General features: G+C 42.6%; 1 protein-coding gene across 2 annotated transcripts in view; it reads right to left on the bottom strand.

Annotated features, from left to right (window-relative positions):
* Positions 1-97: 97 nt before the first annotated feature.
* Positions 98-16,429, bottom strand: part of LOC308702953 (uncharacterized protein) — a 95,185-nt gene continuing 78,853 nt past the window's right edge. The window contains exons 1-3 of one of the 2 annotated variants that reach the window (XM_081386145.1): positions 10,728-10,834; positions 6,929-8,404; positions 98-2,217 (exon numbers count right to left, since the gene is read on the bottom strand). In XM_081386145.1, coding sequence (XP_081242271.1) covers positions 1,894-2,217; positions 6,929-8,260 — 1,656 coding nt within the window. In that variant the 5' untranslated portion in view covers positions 8,261-8,404; positions 10,728-10,834 and the 3' untranslated portion in view covers positions 98-1,893. Of the gene's footprint in view, positions 2,218-6,928; positions 8,405-10,727; positions 10,835-16,429 lie in introns of those variants that run through there. The other variant, XM_081386144.1, reaches the window with a different exon arrangement.

The following is a 16,429-nucleotide window of genomic DNA, read 5'->3' as shown; positions in this document are numbered from 1 at the left end:
CATTACATACATGTATGGGCAATGTTTATCAGTCTGACCCTGAAACCCTTCAGCGATGAGGTCAGAGGTCAGAGGTCAGAGGAAGGACAGCAAGAATAAAAGTTAAGAATCTTTATTTTACCCTTTCAACGAGAATTTTCTTTTTATTTGAAATGCCCCTATTAAGATATTCCCTTTCATCCGGTGTGGAATGAAGCTGTTTGTGAATGTAAAATGTCTGCAAAGTTTTAAAGATCAAAGTGCACGATTCAGAACTACCGAAACGAGTCGTCAGCAATTCCAGCTTCACTTCCTGTTCAAACAGTAACAGTAAAACCAATTTGCATAATGCAAGCCTATGATCTTCATTGGCTGCCGGCGATCGACGTCTACTTCGACCCTCGAACACTGTAGTATCTGAGACTGGAGTTTCGTGCCGTTGTTCATGTCGAGAAGACGCTGTGTTCTGCACTGCAGGTCCAGGTCGGATGTGCTACAAAGATGAGGACTTGCGCTGGGATAGATACAGAGAAACCGGCGCCATTGTCACCGTTTGTATCTCTGTGTATCAATCGCTGAGGAAGAGCTGAAATGTTTCCGACACACGTTGTAAGCTGTCGACCAATCATAACACACTAGGCCATCTGACCAATCAGAGCAGAGCAGGCTCGTGGGAAGAAGGGGTTTACAGAGACCGAACTCCCGTACTCTCTTGAGGAGGCACTTATTTTGAATAAGACATGATATATTTTGAGCAGATTACATTTGAAGGTGTGGAATTAATGGATTACATTTATTCTTTAAAAACAAATCCAGGCCTGATTTCACTTTTCACTGTGGCCTGATTTCTGCTCCAAGCCAGAGTTTTGAATTTAACATTTTAACTTTTCCATTGACATAGAGTAGCACTTGGACGTGTGTACGATGCTTCTGAAGGTCTCGACTCTCTGACCTCATGAAACCATAATTCAGAATATTCCGTCGATGGTACCGCTTTCATTTGTCGTTTCATTGCGATGCTAAAAATGGAATTAGATCCTTGCGATATAAATCTAGAAAGCCGTTCTTTTATTTCTAGCCAACATTGTATTACTGTCTCACAACTTTAAAAATATACAATTTTAGAGCATTTAGAACATTTATAAAGAAAAAAATCTAACAGCAAATATATTTTGAGAAACCACAACAACAAAAAATAAATCCGAGAAAAATAAAGTGATAGAGTGTGCTTAATCAAGAGTAGATATACCCGTATCTGAGTTCAAAACACTAGATTTCTGTCATTCCCCCCACAGATCCCCACAGGACTTCTCTGATGTGTCATTAGCACCATCGCTCTTTAAAAACACCAGGCCCAGGGTCGTGTGTGAGTTTGGTTTCAGTCCATCATTAGTGTCTCTTCCCTGGGTAAGACAGGCTGGACTGTGTAATGCTAAAGTGAACTAGCATGTTGTCCCCACACTGAAAGCTTGGCTGAAGGCTGCTTTACATTCAGCTTGCCTGCTGGACTGAAGGTACAAACGCAGTTCATAAGCGTGAAACAAGACTGCATTACCAAAATAACAGTAGACTATTTCGTTTAGCATATTCACAGATCACTTGTAATGATATATTCTCATATAATCGTGTACTTTTTTTTCCATCCCGGAGCATTGGCTTGTTATAATACTGATTGAAACGACATACCCTGCAGAAAGAGGCTTGAGATTAGCATAACTGAAAGGTGCATGGCATCACGAGTAAGTGATTTTTTGATTGTCTCATTGTGCATTTTGGGATTCGCTAGCATGTGTTGTTCTACATTCTGAAATCAGGTGTAATATGAGAGGACCGTAATAGCTGTCCGGCTGTATCTATGAGGTTACCAATAATCATTTGCTAAACCTTCCCGCGGAGTGAAGTCCACCGGAGACATCACTGTCGTCTCTCGAGCTTGGAGCCTTGAGGTAAATGGGTGCTAGTCTTGCTTCCGGGCGGCAGCTCGGGGGCGGACCAGCGTCTCTTGCGTGTGCGCGGCGGCTCTGGCGGTGGCGCCGGCGCTGGGACGGGTGTGCGGGGGGGGGGCATCTCCGCCGGCCCGCTCGGAGCGGGTGTGGGAGTCAGAGCCAGACACACGTCCCCGGCGCTGAGCTGACGGCACTGCAGCCCGTACAGACGCGCGCTCCGCTGGGGACTGCAGGAAGACCAGCCGCGGTCCCGCACGAAGAACGGATACTCCGCTAACACTGTGAGCAGCTCCTGCCGGGACAAGAAAGCACACGGCGGTAAGAGCACAACACTTCACCTGAGAGAATTCCTGCCAAGAAAGCCACCATTTCCCAGAGAGAGAAATACAAATCATAACTCTTTGTTAGAAAACATAATTTGCTGTTATTAAGTTACACCGTGTCCTAACTACACGCGGCGCACGATAAAGGTTATTTTCCATGTTAATCAGAGTGTGTGTGTCCTAACCAGCCGCGACGATTCTGCTTTAGAAACGGATTCTATTTTTCTGTGTCGTCGCGCTGGAACAACAAACACAAAGTGTGGCGATGATGATCTCAGGTGCTGTTTATGTGCTTTATTTAATGTTAAAAGCGTGTAATGACTTTGAACATCATTTAGTGCTCCAGCTTTGAGGCTGTAAAAGCAACAGTGGATAATTCACCTCAGATCTTCAAATTAAACAAATGGAAACAAGAACGTTAAAACTGTGAACAAACAAGTGTATTCTTTGACAAATATTGTTTTAGTAACTCAGCCTATGTATTTTTAATAATGTTTAAATGGTGTAATATTTGTGAATTTGATTATGTAGCTACTTATCCATTTTCTTGAGAGTGCCGTCAAGATTACTCTCTGGTGCCGCGAAACTCCGCCCACACGCTGTTCTGATTGGCTGACTCCGCCCACACGCCGTTCTGATTGGCTGACTCTGCCCACACGCTGCTCTGATTGGCTGACTCCGCCCACACGCTGTTCTGATTGGCTGACTCTGCCCACACGCTGCTCTGATTGGCTGACTCCGCCCACACGCTGCTCTGATTGGCTGACTCTGCCCACACGCTGCTCTGATTGGCTGACTCTGCCCACACGCTGCTCTGATTGGCTGACTCCGCCCACACGCTGTTCTGATTGGCTGACTCTGCCCACACGCTGCTCTGATTGGCTGACTCTGCCCACACGCTGCTCTGATTGGCTGACTCCGCCCACACGCTGTTCTGATTGGCTGACTCCGCCCACACGCTGTTCTGATTGGCTGACTCTGCCCACACGCTGCTCTGATTGGCTGTGGGTTTTGATTGATTTTGACGCATCTCGCAGTCGCGTCGTGTCTAGTGTGGACAGACACATCATTTGTCGCTGGAATCTTATCGCATCGCCTCTGGTTAGGACACGGTGTAAAGCAGCATACATCATCACATAAAAGTCTCCTTTCCTAATCAGCATTTCCTCTTTCTATCAAGTTTCATTTAAAACTAATGAAAATAATGTTGGACCAACACTAGTGGAATGAGTAAACTTCTGTTTTGCCAACTGAAGTTGACTGCACACAGTGTTCTTCGTAAAGTAAACTGGTAGAAGAGTGCAGGTGGAGTGTTGAATCACACCGACTCGAGCAGTGTGGTCGGCAACCAAAGACAACAGGATTCGGTTTGGCACCAAAACCTCTAGCACCGTGGTCTCAAACTCAGTTCCTGGAGGGCCACAGCTCTGCACAGTTTAGCTCCAACCAGCTCCAACTCACACCTGCAAGGAAGTTTCTAGTAATCCTGAAGACCTTGATTAGCTGGATCAGGTGTGTTTGATTAGGGTTGGAGCAAAACTGTGCAGAGCTGTGGCCCTCCAGGAACTGAGTTTGAGATCACTAGCAGGAGCTCACGTGCTCAGATGCTCTTTGAGAAAGAAGTGTTGTTTGCACCCATAGGTGCTGAATGCTCCTTTAAACCACTAGATGGCACTCAGATTCAGCTCAGAACTTTTCTTAACAACCGCTCTTAATGACACTCATGGAATTTGGCTGATCCTTGACTCGATCTTGGAAGTTGATTCTGCGCTAATTTAATCTAATAAATTGATCTTTTTTGTTTTTTGGTAGATTTATGTACAACATAAGGATCAATAAAATCATTGTCTATGTTATGAGACAAAGGTCTCCTTAATGTTTTTCCGTTTTGTTCAAGGTAAATAAAGCAACCGTTTTTCAATAAGAGAAGAATATGTAAAGCATGGTATTTGGGGTGACCGACAATAATTAACATGATAAGAAACAGCTGTCTGACTTTTCCATTTGTTGACATGACATGGTTAGATTCAAATGATAATTTACATAGATTAAGTTGGGTGTCCACCTTAGAGATAATCACCATTTATAATGCAACATATATGAAAAAAAAAATGATATTAATTATATAATATAATACAATTTCATATTTATTGTTAACTGTAAAGCTATATTAAATATTAATGGGATCTCATTCAGTGCTTTCAGAACTTTTAATTTATAAAATCATTTTATTTCTGTATTTTTAATTTTTTTAATTTTAAAACTTTGCTAAAAAAACTTCTACTAGCCAAAACGAAAAACATCTGAAATAAGCCAGGTTATCTAAATCAAAGATTAGACTGAAATAAGTTTATTGTAAAATATAATTCTCAATGACTGAATCACTTTTTTTTGCGACAATCAGGAAGGAAAAGAGTGGAGCCACAAACTTAATCTCTCCTGTTGCAAAACAACATTCTTGTGACTTCTTTATTAAAACAACATTTATTTTGTTGTAAACTCCAAATATAGAGTAAACTCGCTCCGAGCAGACAGGCTGTCAGTTCATAAAGTGAGCTTACTTTATTTTCTTCAATTGACAGCCATTTATAAAGGCCAAGCTGTTCTCACTCCAAAGGTGGCTGATAATGATAATGATGATGAAAATCATGATCCGAAATATCATGATATCAGACTTATACCCCAGCATACACTGTAGACTCTAATGCTCAAAGTATTCAACTGCACTGAGCAGGGGAAAATTTAAGTATTCAAATCAGTTGAACCTATTTAACCTTGGTGAGTATTTCTAACCTTTTTTTTAGCTTATGAAACTGACACATTTTATGTAACCAGAACTGTTACTGTTTTGAGTTTAGTGAACTGTCTCCACTGTCTTAGCTGGGGTTTAAAAGACACTTAATATTCAGCAGTATTATCGATTTGACCGCACTGACACTATTGGATGCGAAAAGACATCACTGCTTTCTGTAGAACTGCTTCATAGATTAATCAAATTAATTTCACCACTGAACTGACTCTCAAAAATGGCACTGTTGTCTTCTGAGGAGCTGTTTTACAGCTGAAATTTTATTAAAATTTTGCAACGTTAATACTACAGTTTATTTTTATTTTTTTTAATTCTTGTTAAAAAATTCTGTCTTCTTCTGGGGATATTTTAACATCCATATTTGCTGTTCTTCTGAACCTCTCATGAAAGACTTTTTTCCTGATCCTGAGCCTTGGCTGAATGTGACCAATGAGCAAGGGCTTAGCAAAGAGAAGAGGCAGCTGGGAAAAAGACAAACACAAGGTTTCTTATGAAATTATTTGGTGTTATTAACATTATGTTTAAGGGATTATCATTAAGGAAGAAAAATCTAATCTAATAAATATATTCTCTTCAGCAATCCTACTGCTAGTGTTTATCCTCTTGCCACCCTTGAGACCTGTGAACAATGAAGTCCTAAATAAAGAGTTTCATAGTTTGTTTGGCTCTTAGTATGAATATGTTAGCCTTAAGGTTAAGGTTAAGATAGTGTGCTCCAAAACAATGACAAAATCATTATATTTCATATATTTGATTATAAAGCACGATAATAGCATAAAGCAATGTTTACGTTACTCTGATATATTTATTTGATTCTCATCTCACACATCATGAACCTTCACTCATAAGGGACATTTTTTATATATAATGTATTTCTAATAAAAATACAAATGTGATACATTTCATCTTACAAGAAATGTGGACGCAAAATGGCTAAACAAAAAAATCTATTTATACAACCATATTATCCTGTATATTAAAGTTATATTAAAGTTATATTATATTATATTAAAGACTGTTTTGTTTTTGTTCAATATTTAAATCTTTCTTTAATTTAATTAGCATCAAACAAACAATATAATTACAATATAAATAATGATTGCACAGTAGGTGGCGGTATGCACTAAGGCATTAAACAAAAGAAGAAAGAGACGGCATGGCGTGCTTCTTTTTAGCATCTGTTTCCATGGCGACTCCATGGTGAATGTCTTTGTGTGGTCAGCGCTAACTCTGAGTTTTACACTACAGTACAGTAACGTACAGTACTCCAGAACTCAGTGTTGGAAACTGCATACCATGAGTGAGCAAGGTTTGGGGTTTGGGGTATATGTGATGGTAAGCTAACCTTTTTTTCTGGAATACCACACAGATTCTCATCACATTTCCTGTCCAATCAAACGCTCTGTAGAATCTGAAATATCCCGCTCCCTACATTATTAGATGCAGAGGCTGTGTCTCGATATGTCCTGCTCTGAACTCGTATTTCAGTGGAAATGACATCAACACATTCAATCGTAACCGTGTGCCTTTCAAGGGACTTCATTAGGATTCTAAGTAACCTTTTCAGTTACCTGGAAGACATCAAGTATTGGAAGGCATGTTGCTACTTCAACACGCACAATTTTTTTATGTTTTTCATCCATCAACGAAATAAAGGATCATAAAGGATCTGAAAAAAGTGGCCCATGCTTTAATTTAGTTTGTGCACGATAGTGATGCTTCATCAGTTGTGCAAAGAGCTTCCAAGACAGTTGTCATGTTTTACTTGTGCTTTTGTTTTCAGTTTTAATTTAGTTGTAGTTTTTAAAATTCCCTTCCTTATCATTTGGCATCATCGTTTGGTTTCTGTATACATGTTTGCTGTGACTCACCTGAGTGTTGCGGTCTGTGAGTAAGACCTGCAAGTGGTTGAAGCCATAAGTGGGTCCTGGCGAGATGAGCAGGATAGTGCAGGTGCTCAGGTGAAACTCAGGCAAGGTGTCAGCACTGCGCAGGAAGTCCTCCGTCTTCAGCTCCTCCACCCTCTTCAGATGGCCACCGGCCAGCTCGATCAGGGAACCTTTGGCAAAATGAGGTAGGACTGCAGAAGGGGGCGGGTCGGGGCCCGTGAGCACAGCGACGGGAGGGCGGTAGGACCCTGCAGAGGGATCCCATTCTGTCTCAAACCCATGGCTGTTCTGTTGGCTTTGCAGGGAGTACTGGGAATTCCTCTGGGAACAGGACACAGAAGGACTAAGCTGTGGATATGCTTGAGGGTTCTGGTGAGCAGAAGGGCAGAGGGACCCCAGAGCATAGTAGATCTGAGCTCCAGCCTGAGAGGCACTAACACCAAAATGGTCCTGAGAAGTGATGGCCTTTCCTGCCTTTGTGTCTGACGAGGGGGGCATTGGAGCTTTGGGTGTTCCGCGGCGGTCCCTGTCCCATGAGGAATGTGCACTTGTGTTCTCTCGTGGCAGAAGGCCTCTCCCGAGGCTCTGTCTTGTTGTATTCTCCTGTCTTCTCCTGCCATTGGCATGTGGACCATCCAACCTGCTCACATTGTCGTTCCCGCAGTCGTCGCAAGAGGGCACTCTTCTGCTAGGCCTGCTGTCTGGGCTATCAACACCATTTGGCCGTCTGCCTTGGTACCTGAGTCTGCTGTCAGGGAGGGTGTCGTGGGGATAAGCCACAGGCTGTGGAAAGAGATTGGGGGAGAAGAGAGACGAGCTGTAGTCTCGCCGACTGGGGCCATAGGACCACATTTCCCTGGACTCAGCTGTGTAGACACTCTTGAACGTGGGCACAGAGATGAGCGGTTGCACACTAATGGGAGGGATGTCACTGCTCAGCCAGCGAGAGTGGTGGGGAATGGTATGCTCCAGTCCTCCATCCATACCCCGTCCACACAATGTTTCTCTCCAGGACGCCGAAGATGAGCCCCGCCGCTCTCCCACCTGGACCGGCAGGTACGAGTGGTGCATGCCGGGGGTATAGGACACCTGCCAAGGCAAGGACAGAGGATAAGGGGGCAGCATGGGGGGAGCGGGTGGTAGAAGATCCCCACTCTCTCTGTGACCCTCGGTGGAGTGATGCTGCCGTCGGCTTCGGAAAGGGGCGGGGGGTTTGAAGTCATCCTCTGGAGCTGGTTGATCGGATGAGCCCTGTCGGGACTCCCGCTTTTTTGGGGGGAGACACTCCTTGCTGCGGTCTGGGCTTGGATTCATGGGACAATCCCCCGGGCCTTCTGGGCCGCACTAGGTTACATGGGCTGGGGAAAACAAGGGGCTAGGAGAGATAAATGTTCTTCTGCTGATCAGCATCACGCACACGACGTGTCACTCACGGCCACGGTCAGAACTCCCGCTCACCTGAGAGGAGAAAGTGCAAGAAAAAAGGAAACGTTACTGACCCACAACAGTGTATGCACACAACAAAAACATCAGTGCAGGCCCTAAATACAGTATTTTGTAAGTATAAAATCTATATCCTAGCAGATTAACCACAGATTTAGTTCATCACATTTAAGATGCATTTTAAAGTGTTGTCCATGCACTTGCTGAGGCCTTTATATATGACTGTCTTCTATTCTGTAGAACTTCGGTTTTGTGGGAGCAATAAATTGGACTATTGAGACCTAAATATAACATCCATATGATTATCACCATATTGCTGTTGTGGTCCCAGCAAACAAACAAAACATATACTGATACACAAACACTCAAGAAACATGTTCTCACCCACACACATACAGATATGGCAAGAGACTACATGCCAGTTCTTAATAGGTTGCCTCTGTGATGGGAATCTCCAGACTGATTCCAGAATTTTTCAACAACTGCTACTGTAGTGATAGGAAAAGCGACCTCATGATTGAAGTTCACTTTGGGATATACAGCATTTGATAAAACAACAAGAAATACACACAGACACACACACACAAAACAAAGCTCCTTAACGCAGACACATCTGCTTGTTCATTCACACCTTCCTGTGGGGCAGTGTCTCTAATGCCAGTCCAGCACTCCTCAGACACTTCTACTTCACTGCGCCGCGCTGCCAGCACATCTGGTCTCTCTCTCAACGCCTCTGTCTACCACACTGTCTGCATGCACTGAACCCGATACCCTGCTGCTGTTCCCATGGAAACTGAGTCCATACATCCACAGTGACCAAAGAAGGCTAAGAGGACTATATAGGGATTCTGTCGGAAAATGTAGGCTGTCAAACTGTTCAGACTCATCACATATGAGCAAGCTGCTCAAACAAGTTTAAGAACAGTTTGTTTGTGCAGTCTGAGCTTCACATTGGATGGAGACCATTTCTGATTATTGTCACAAGTTCCTTTTTTTATATGGACTCTCAAGTTCTAGTGCAATTTGTGGAGAAAATATTCATTTGAATAATAAATGGAGAGCTGAGTGTTAGTAAGTTTCTCATAAGACAAAATGTTGAGCTGTCAAGTGCTTACAAATGCTTTATGTTTTTTATAGTGTTTACACATTGTTTTGTGCATCATCGGTCATATACTGTAGTGTGTAAAGTAATTAAACCGCACATAATGTTTGTCATATCTCTGAATGCTGCACATATAAACACACTTTCATGATGAAGAAGAGACATCCAGGATTAAACATAATCATATTACTCCAGCAGACATTTAAATATAAATAATAATAATAAAAAAAGTTGAGAAGCATTTTTGTGGTAATTTGTTTTATTCAAAACAGAACTGGAAAGGTTGGAAAATAGCAGACCTAGACACAGAAGACAACATTTCTGTGAGCTTGAACTTTATTATCTCTAGGTGGAGTGGAATAAAATAAAAATATGACATAAATGTTGACAGCTTAACATGCCTGAAACATGCCATGATTATTACCCTAAACATTCAGTTTTTGAAAGTCGGTTTATAAATACATTTTACACCTTATATCCCTGCAAATGGTTTTTCAGACCTGCTTGTTGAGTTAGATTAATGCTCTCTAACATGATGTTTTTGGATCATGGACAATGCTCTGCAAATTTTTGAAAGTTTCTCTAGAAAGTTTTTTTGAAAGCTTTAAAAAAAATCACAGAGTAGAAAACAGGACAAGCTCTGACAGAATCAAACTGACAAACACAAATAGTCTTTAAGAGGAGCATTCTGATATAGCATTTCATTAATCAGCAGCCAGCGTAATACACGGTCCTTACAGACAGCACAGCAAAGACATTTTCCTCATTATCAGACTGGATTTATGGCGACTGACATTTATTACACTTCACTGTCACAAATAACACTGAGGCTTAACACTGATTATTTTTGAAGTGTCACAGTATATTAATTTTCACTAGTTTAAGTCTCACTACTTTTCATGTTAACTCATGTTAACTGCTGTTCTAGTGCAAGTCATTTGTGCAGTACGAGCTAGTGGAAAAACTGAGAACCAGTGATCTTCAATGACTGACTAGAAACAACCTAAAAAGGGGGTTCCAGGGGAACCTAAAAAAAACAATGAATGCTAAATAATTACAAAGTAATCTATGAACTTTAAGTAAAAAGCAAAAAAACTAAACAAAAACAAAAAAACAAAAAAAGAATGAAAACCACAGATTACAGAGAAACCAGCTAAGCATGTCACGAGCACACCTAAATGGTGTTAATGACTTGGACATCAAAATGAAAAGCACTGCTGACCTGAAGCGACTGACCTTGATGGGGAGTGCGGAGCAGATATCCGTGTGACGCCACTTACTCCTGCAGTCCATCACACCTGCATCTCTTCCACACACACACACACACACACACACACACACACACACCACTCAGGCAGCGGTGTGTACAAATCTACAGGCAAATTGTGGTGTCACACCATGTCGAAAGGGCTGCAAGGCTGACTGTGAAAAAGTGCGATAGTTTGTGTGTGTGTGTGTGTGTGTGTGTGTGTGTGTGTGTGTGTGTGTGTGCATGTACACAAGGCTGAGGAAATGAGTAATATCGTGCAGTGTGAGGCATGTCTGCTGTGCAACAACACACAGGCAGACCAGTTGCTGCTGTCGCCCACTCGCCTTACTCACTGTGAAAGGGATAAACACACACACATGCAGTAACAGACGGGTAATTACACACACTCCTACTCATCCTATCGCTCTCAAACACACACTCTCAGCTCTGAGCATATGCATTTACATACGTGATAAGAATGTAGATAGATAGTGATATATGCTCTGGTTTCAAGCACATCATTACACTGTAAACAATTACCAGGATTTTAGAAGACTTTCTGACCATAAATAAATTACATTACACTGTGAAATCACTAAAGTTTCATAAAGTCACCATTGTGCTGATTAGTTCCTTTTGGCTGAGAATTTGGATATATTTACTGTTCATTTCTTTATATGTTCTGACCATAGAGCACATCAGGGTGCATTACCTCCACACTACACAACTGAAGTTTAATAACCAAGTGTGAAAAATAACCAGGTAACTGAAGTTTTCTAACCAGGTGTGCCACAGAAACATACTATCTCTTGCATGTTAACATGAGTTTCTGTCAAACAGTGAGAGACATTTGGTTGTGTTAGTTGCTTGGTTTTCTGTTTGTGTGGCATTATACTGGGTAGCCTCACACACTGAAAACCCACTGAATTAAAATCCTGGATTGAATTGGATTGTGGAAGCTGAGAAATGTCTAGGTTACTATGTAATCCTAGTTCCCTGAGTGTTAATGAGAGATTTGCGTGACAGAAACACATCAGTGTTCACATGGTCTGAAGCCCTAGAGAAGTACACCAGTTCATTGGCTGATGGTGCTAAAGCGATGCCACCGAGGTGATACTTCTGCTTGGCATCATCACCTCAGATTTTGAGCCCATGCAGCGACAGGGAAATAAGGCCAGATATGCAGTGTCTAATTTTCAGTCAGGGAACGTTCCCTTTAGTAACAATTCAATGCTGTGTGAACAATTTAACATTAAGGCATATGAACGGTTGCAGCCAAATTACTAAACCTGTGTGTCAAGCAAACACCGATGCACCAAACATGCCAAACAAATATATACATACACTGTATACATATGAATTACTTCCATCCCACAGAAACAGCCTATGATGCCAGAATCAAAAGCCTGACAAAAGTATTTGGAGAGGACTAGCCTTAAGCCAATGTCTTCCAAGCAAGCACCTTTAACCAACGCCAGTGAAGAAGCCACGTTACTTGTAGAATAAGAGTAAATACTGAAGACAACCCAAACGCCTCATAGGCCAGCCGATGAGACATCCTCTGCTTGAAGACCGCATGTTGTGACCACCAAAGCATACAAAGAGCCCGTCTGACTCACGCCCACTGCTCCTGCTAAGCTATACACTTCTAATGTCGTACCCGCACAGAAAATAAATGCCGTGCGGTGGGCAGATGCAAATATAAAAAGTAGGAATGCACTAATACCGATACCAGTCTCGCCCGATACTGAGCTCATGTGCTCGTCCTCGTAAAGAAAAGGCATGTAGAGAGAGAGAGAGAGAGAGAGAGAGAGAGAGAGAGCGCACTTCTGTTGAATGCTGATAGTTCACTCAGCACACGTGTCATTTGGATTAAAATTAAATCGTATATGTGAGTAAAACATGAACTGTTGCCTGATTTATGTATAATGGCTGGTTCCCTACATTATTACAGGATGTTTGCATGTCAAGAAATTTCATGAACGAAACATCCAAAGCGACCGCTCCGAAAACCATCGTCTTGATGGACAGCGCGTGGATACTGAATTGAATTGTCATTCACGTCTTGTGTTTGTAAGGATGAATTCACACAATTTTATGTAAAAATGGCCGTCTTGGCGAGTATTCCAGTAAATAAAGTCAGTTATCTCAAGTGAATGTAGTTCGGTCTTAAAGGGACAGCAGTCTAATAATCCTGCTGCTGTGTTTTAATGTTAATCAAACAATGGACAAATAAATTACTCACTGCTCTCGACTAAATAGGCTACCCTTTTCAACTTTACAAAAAATATCCATCTATGTTTAATTTATACAGAAACGTTAAATTGTTAATTGAAATTTAATTGTTAAAAGTTAAATGCACATTAATTAGGCTGGTAGTTTTTGTTGTAGTATCAGAATTGGAATAAAGAGTTTATACTTCACTGGTGTCTAAACATGTGAACCGCTGACCCGATCCTCAGCACTGAGCCCTGCTGGAGCCGCTCTGAACACGCGCTGTGCTGTTCAATGAAGATAAAATATGACAGAGCAATAGAATGAACAGTGAATGTAACAGAAGCTCATACAATGCATTTTAGCAGGCTTAATTAAGCATGGAAATAACTGAAGGAAATATATATATATGATGAACAAATTAAACCAACTAATATGATTTATATTATGTGTATAATATGAAGTGTTAACAGTTATTAATGTGGGCTGAAATGCAAGAGCTGGTACCGGGACTAAAGCACACAACACTGGGGTCACCCCTTGCAAAGTATCAGTACTGTGTCTTGCTTCCACAAATCAGTACTCTGCATTAGTTAATACTTAATATTAGTTAACATGAACTAACAAGACAATACCTTTACTGAATTTGTGAATGATGAATAATGTTTTTTTTTTCAACAAAAACAAGTGCATTTCTATATTAAAAGTTCACATTAGTTAGTTGAGGATGCCTAATGGACTAAGAACAAACAACAGTATTTTCAGAAATAAATTTTAACTAAGATTAATAAATGTTTTAAATAACTATTGTTCCCCATCTCTCAGTCACTACAACGTCTGACAAATGGGGTATCACTTTGCAGCACCAATCATCTCGGAGTTTTAGAAAAACGGCCAATGGAATTGGCGAATAGAATTTGCATGCCGAGCCACTCCCCCAAACATGCGGGTGTGTAAATGCGCATCCACTCATTCAGATTTCTGCTTCACAGCCGAGTACTGGCAGACAGCGCTCACTTTTCCAGTCACCCAAGCAACGAGAGAGTATGCAACAGAGATCTTCCTCACTGGTGGAGAGGTGATGGTTTCGCTATCACAGAGAGCAGTGCACAGTTCACTTCAGTGCAAAAAGCAGTTTCCCTAAAAGAGCAAGCACGGTCGGCGAGCGTCTTTTTAAAGATGCCTTTCCGTCCGTGTGTTTCTGGATGCGTTCGTTGCCTGTCTTCATCTGGTGGCCACGATTGCTGTTTCACATGCCTAGGGTGAGAGCATGCTGGGATGGCGTTCGTGGATGGTTCATGTCCTCACTGCAAGAAAATGACCATGTCGACACTGCGTTCGCGACTCTCCTTCCTCGTGAAGGCTAGAGTCCCCTGTGACGTGACCCACGCTGCCTCTGCAGAGCCTTGCACATGGTTAACACTCTGAGAGACCCGAGGGTTACAGTGGGAGTGTTTCTGCCGAGCCAGTCCCCACGGACCTGGAGTGTCATGTGCCAGCGAGCTGCCGAGTGATGGGGTGGACCCAGTCTGTCATTCGGCGCGCCAGTCAAAGATTAAATTTGATAGCAGCATCGGAGAGGGGCCTATTGTCCTCCGCAGAGGAAGATGAGGCTGAGCTTCCCCCTTCGGCTGTGGTCGCTCATGCTGAGTTGGATCTGGACTCGAGTTGAAACCTCCACCTTGTCCTGAGCGCTCGCTGTTGGATGATTGGTTCCTGGGTGCGGTGCACAGCCGAGTCCCAAGGCTGGATGGGGTGAGGGATGGGCATGGTGCCACGGCACACTCCTTGTGATTATCACACAGATCTGTAACTGAACTTTCAGCCCTTGGTCAGACCTTGCCTTGCCTGGAGTGCCCTTAGAACAAGTGTCCAGGCACATTTTTGTGACAACAGATCCCTCCAGAACGAGTTGGGGCACTGTATGCAGTGGGCACGCAGCGTCAGGAGCTACATAGCTACATAGAATAGATGGCATACAGTAATGCTGCTCGCTCTGTTCACTCTGTGCCGGTTTCGACAGTTGCTTCAGGGCAAGCACGTGTTGGTCCAGACTGACAACACTGCGACGGTTGTGTATATCAACCACCAAGGTGGTGTATGACTCAACTTGCCCGCAGTCAGCGGCGGCTCAGGTCGCTCCGTGCCATTTACTTTATAGGCAAGCTCAATCGTACAGCCGACGTGATCTCAAGACAGCTTACGCTCCGGGAGAATGGAGACTCCACCCCCCGGTGGTCCAGCCGTTCTGTAGTTGATTCGAGTACGCACAGGGATTTGCCTCGCAGGAGTCCTCCCACTGCCGGCTCTTTTACTCCCTGACTGAGGCCTCCCTCGGCACGGACGCATTGGCACCAGAGATCACGTTAACTGAAAATGTTCCATCATTGACGGAAAAATCTGAAAGCCATCCGTAATTTTGACAGATTACACCAAGGGCGGCTGGCCAATAGAGGGCGCTAGGGCGGAGCAGCTTAGCCAATTGCTGATTTAATATATAAATGTTTGACAAACTGTAGCCAATCAGCGAGCTCAAATCTAGTCAGCTATGGGCGATTCTTTCAGCGCCCCAAGCTGCGCGCGCCCATCTCTACCAGACAACATCTATCAGCCTGGCTAGCTGGATGCGGTCATGCTAATGCCTTGTTTTGCTTTCCGTGATTACTTTTTAAAACAGCGGGGACAGATCCAGCATGGACAGTTCCCGGAGTGTGGGAAGCAGCACCTGTCTGAGAAAGTAACTAAACAGTTTGAGTTCCATTTCAAATGCAAATGGAAAATGTGCAATTTGTTTGTTTTTGTGTAAGAATGCCATGGCATTAAATAATTACTGACTTTTTCACAGAGCACTGGTATCGTGCAGTTTGTGTTAAATTGTGTTTGGGTGGTTAATAATAATAGTAATAATAATAATAACTAGAAAAGTGCATTTCCGGAGGAACTCCAAAGTGTGCTTGCTCTGGTGCGGTTCACTAACGTTAGCAGGTAGTGGATAAGGGTGCGTTGAAGTTTGCTTGATGTGAGAATTTCAACAATAGTACTTTTTTCAAGATTGTGCATATAAAGGCCAAACAGCGTTATCCATGTTGTTGCGATTGCATCGCTAAGCTAATAGTGAAACTGATAGCGTTCTTCATTTAATTACAACATGAGGACTGACGGTAGGCTATAAAAATCAGCGTTTCTGTGTAGGTGATGACAGTCTTCATTTACTGTATCCAATAAGCCAATACAAAACTTACCCAGCTGTTCTGTGGTTGAGTGTTCCCTTTGATTAGGAACAAATTTACTATCTCAAATTAAGGTCAACCGTAATTAGCGATGCTTTGATTGCTGCTGTCAAGATGGTTGTCATCACCTACACAGAAACGCTGATTTTTATAGCCTACCGTCAGTCCTCATATTGTAATTAAATGAAGAACGCTATCAGTTTCACTAGCTTACTCTAGCGATGCAATCGCAAAACATGGATAAC

This window comes from Scardinius erythrophthalmus (genome assembly GCF_964197995.2).
Source record: "Scardinius erythrophthalmus genome assembly, chromosome: 15".
Lineage (NCBI taxonomy): Eukaryota > Metazoa > Chordata > Actinopteri > Cypriniformes > Leuciscidae > Scardinius > Scardinius erythrophthalmus.
The sequence above is the reverse complement of the archived record's forward strand: the minus strand, read 5'-3'. Positions and strand labels throughout refer to the sequence as shown.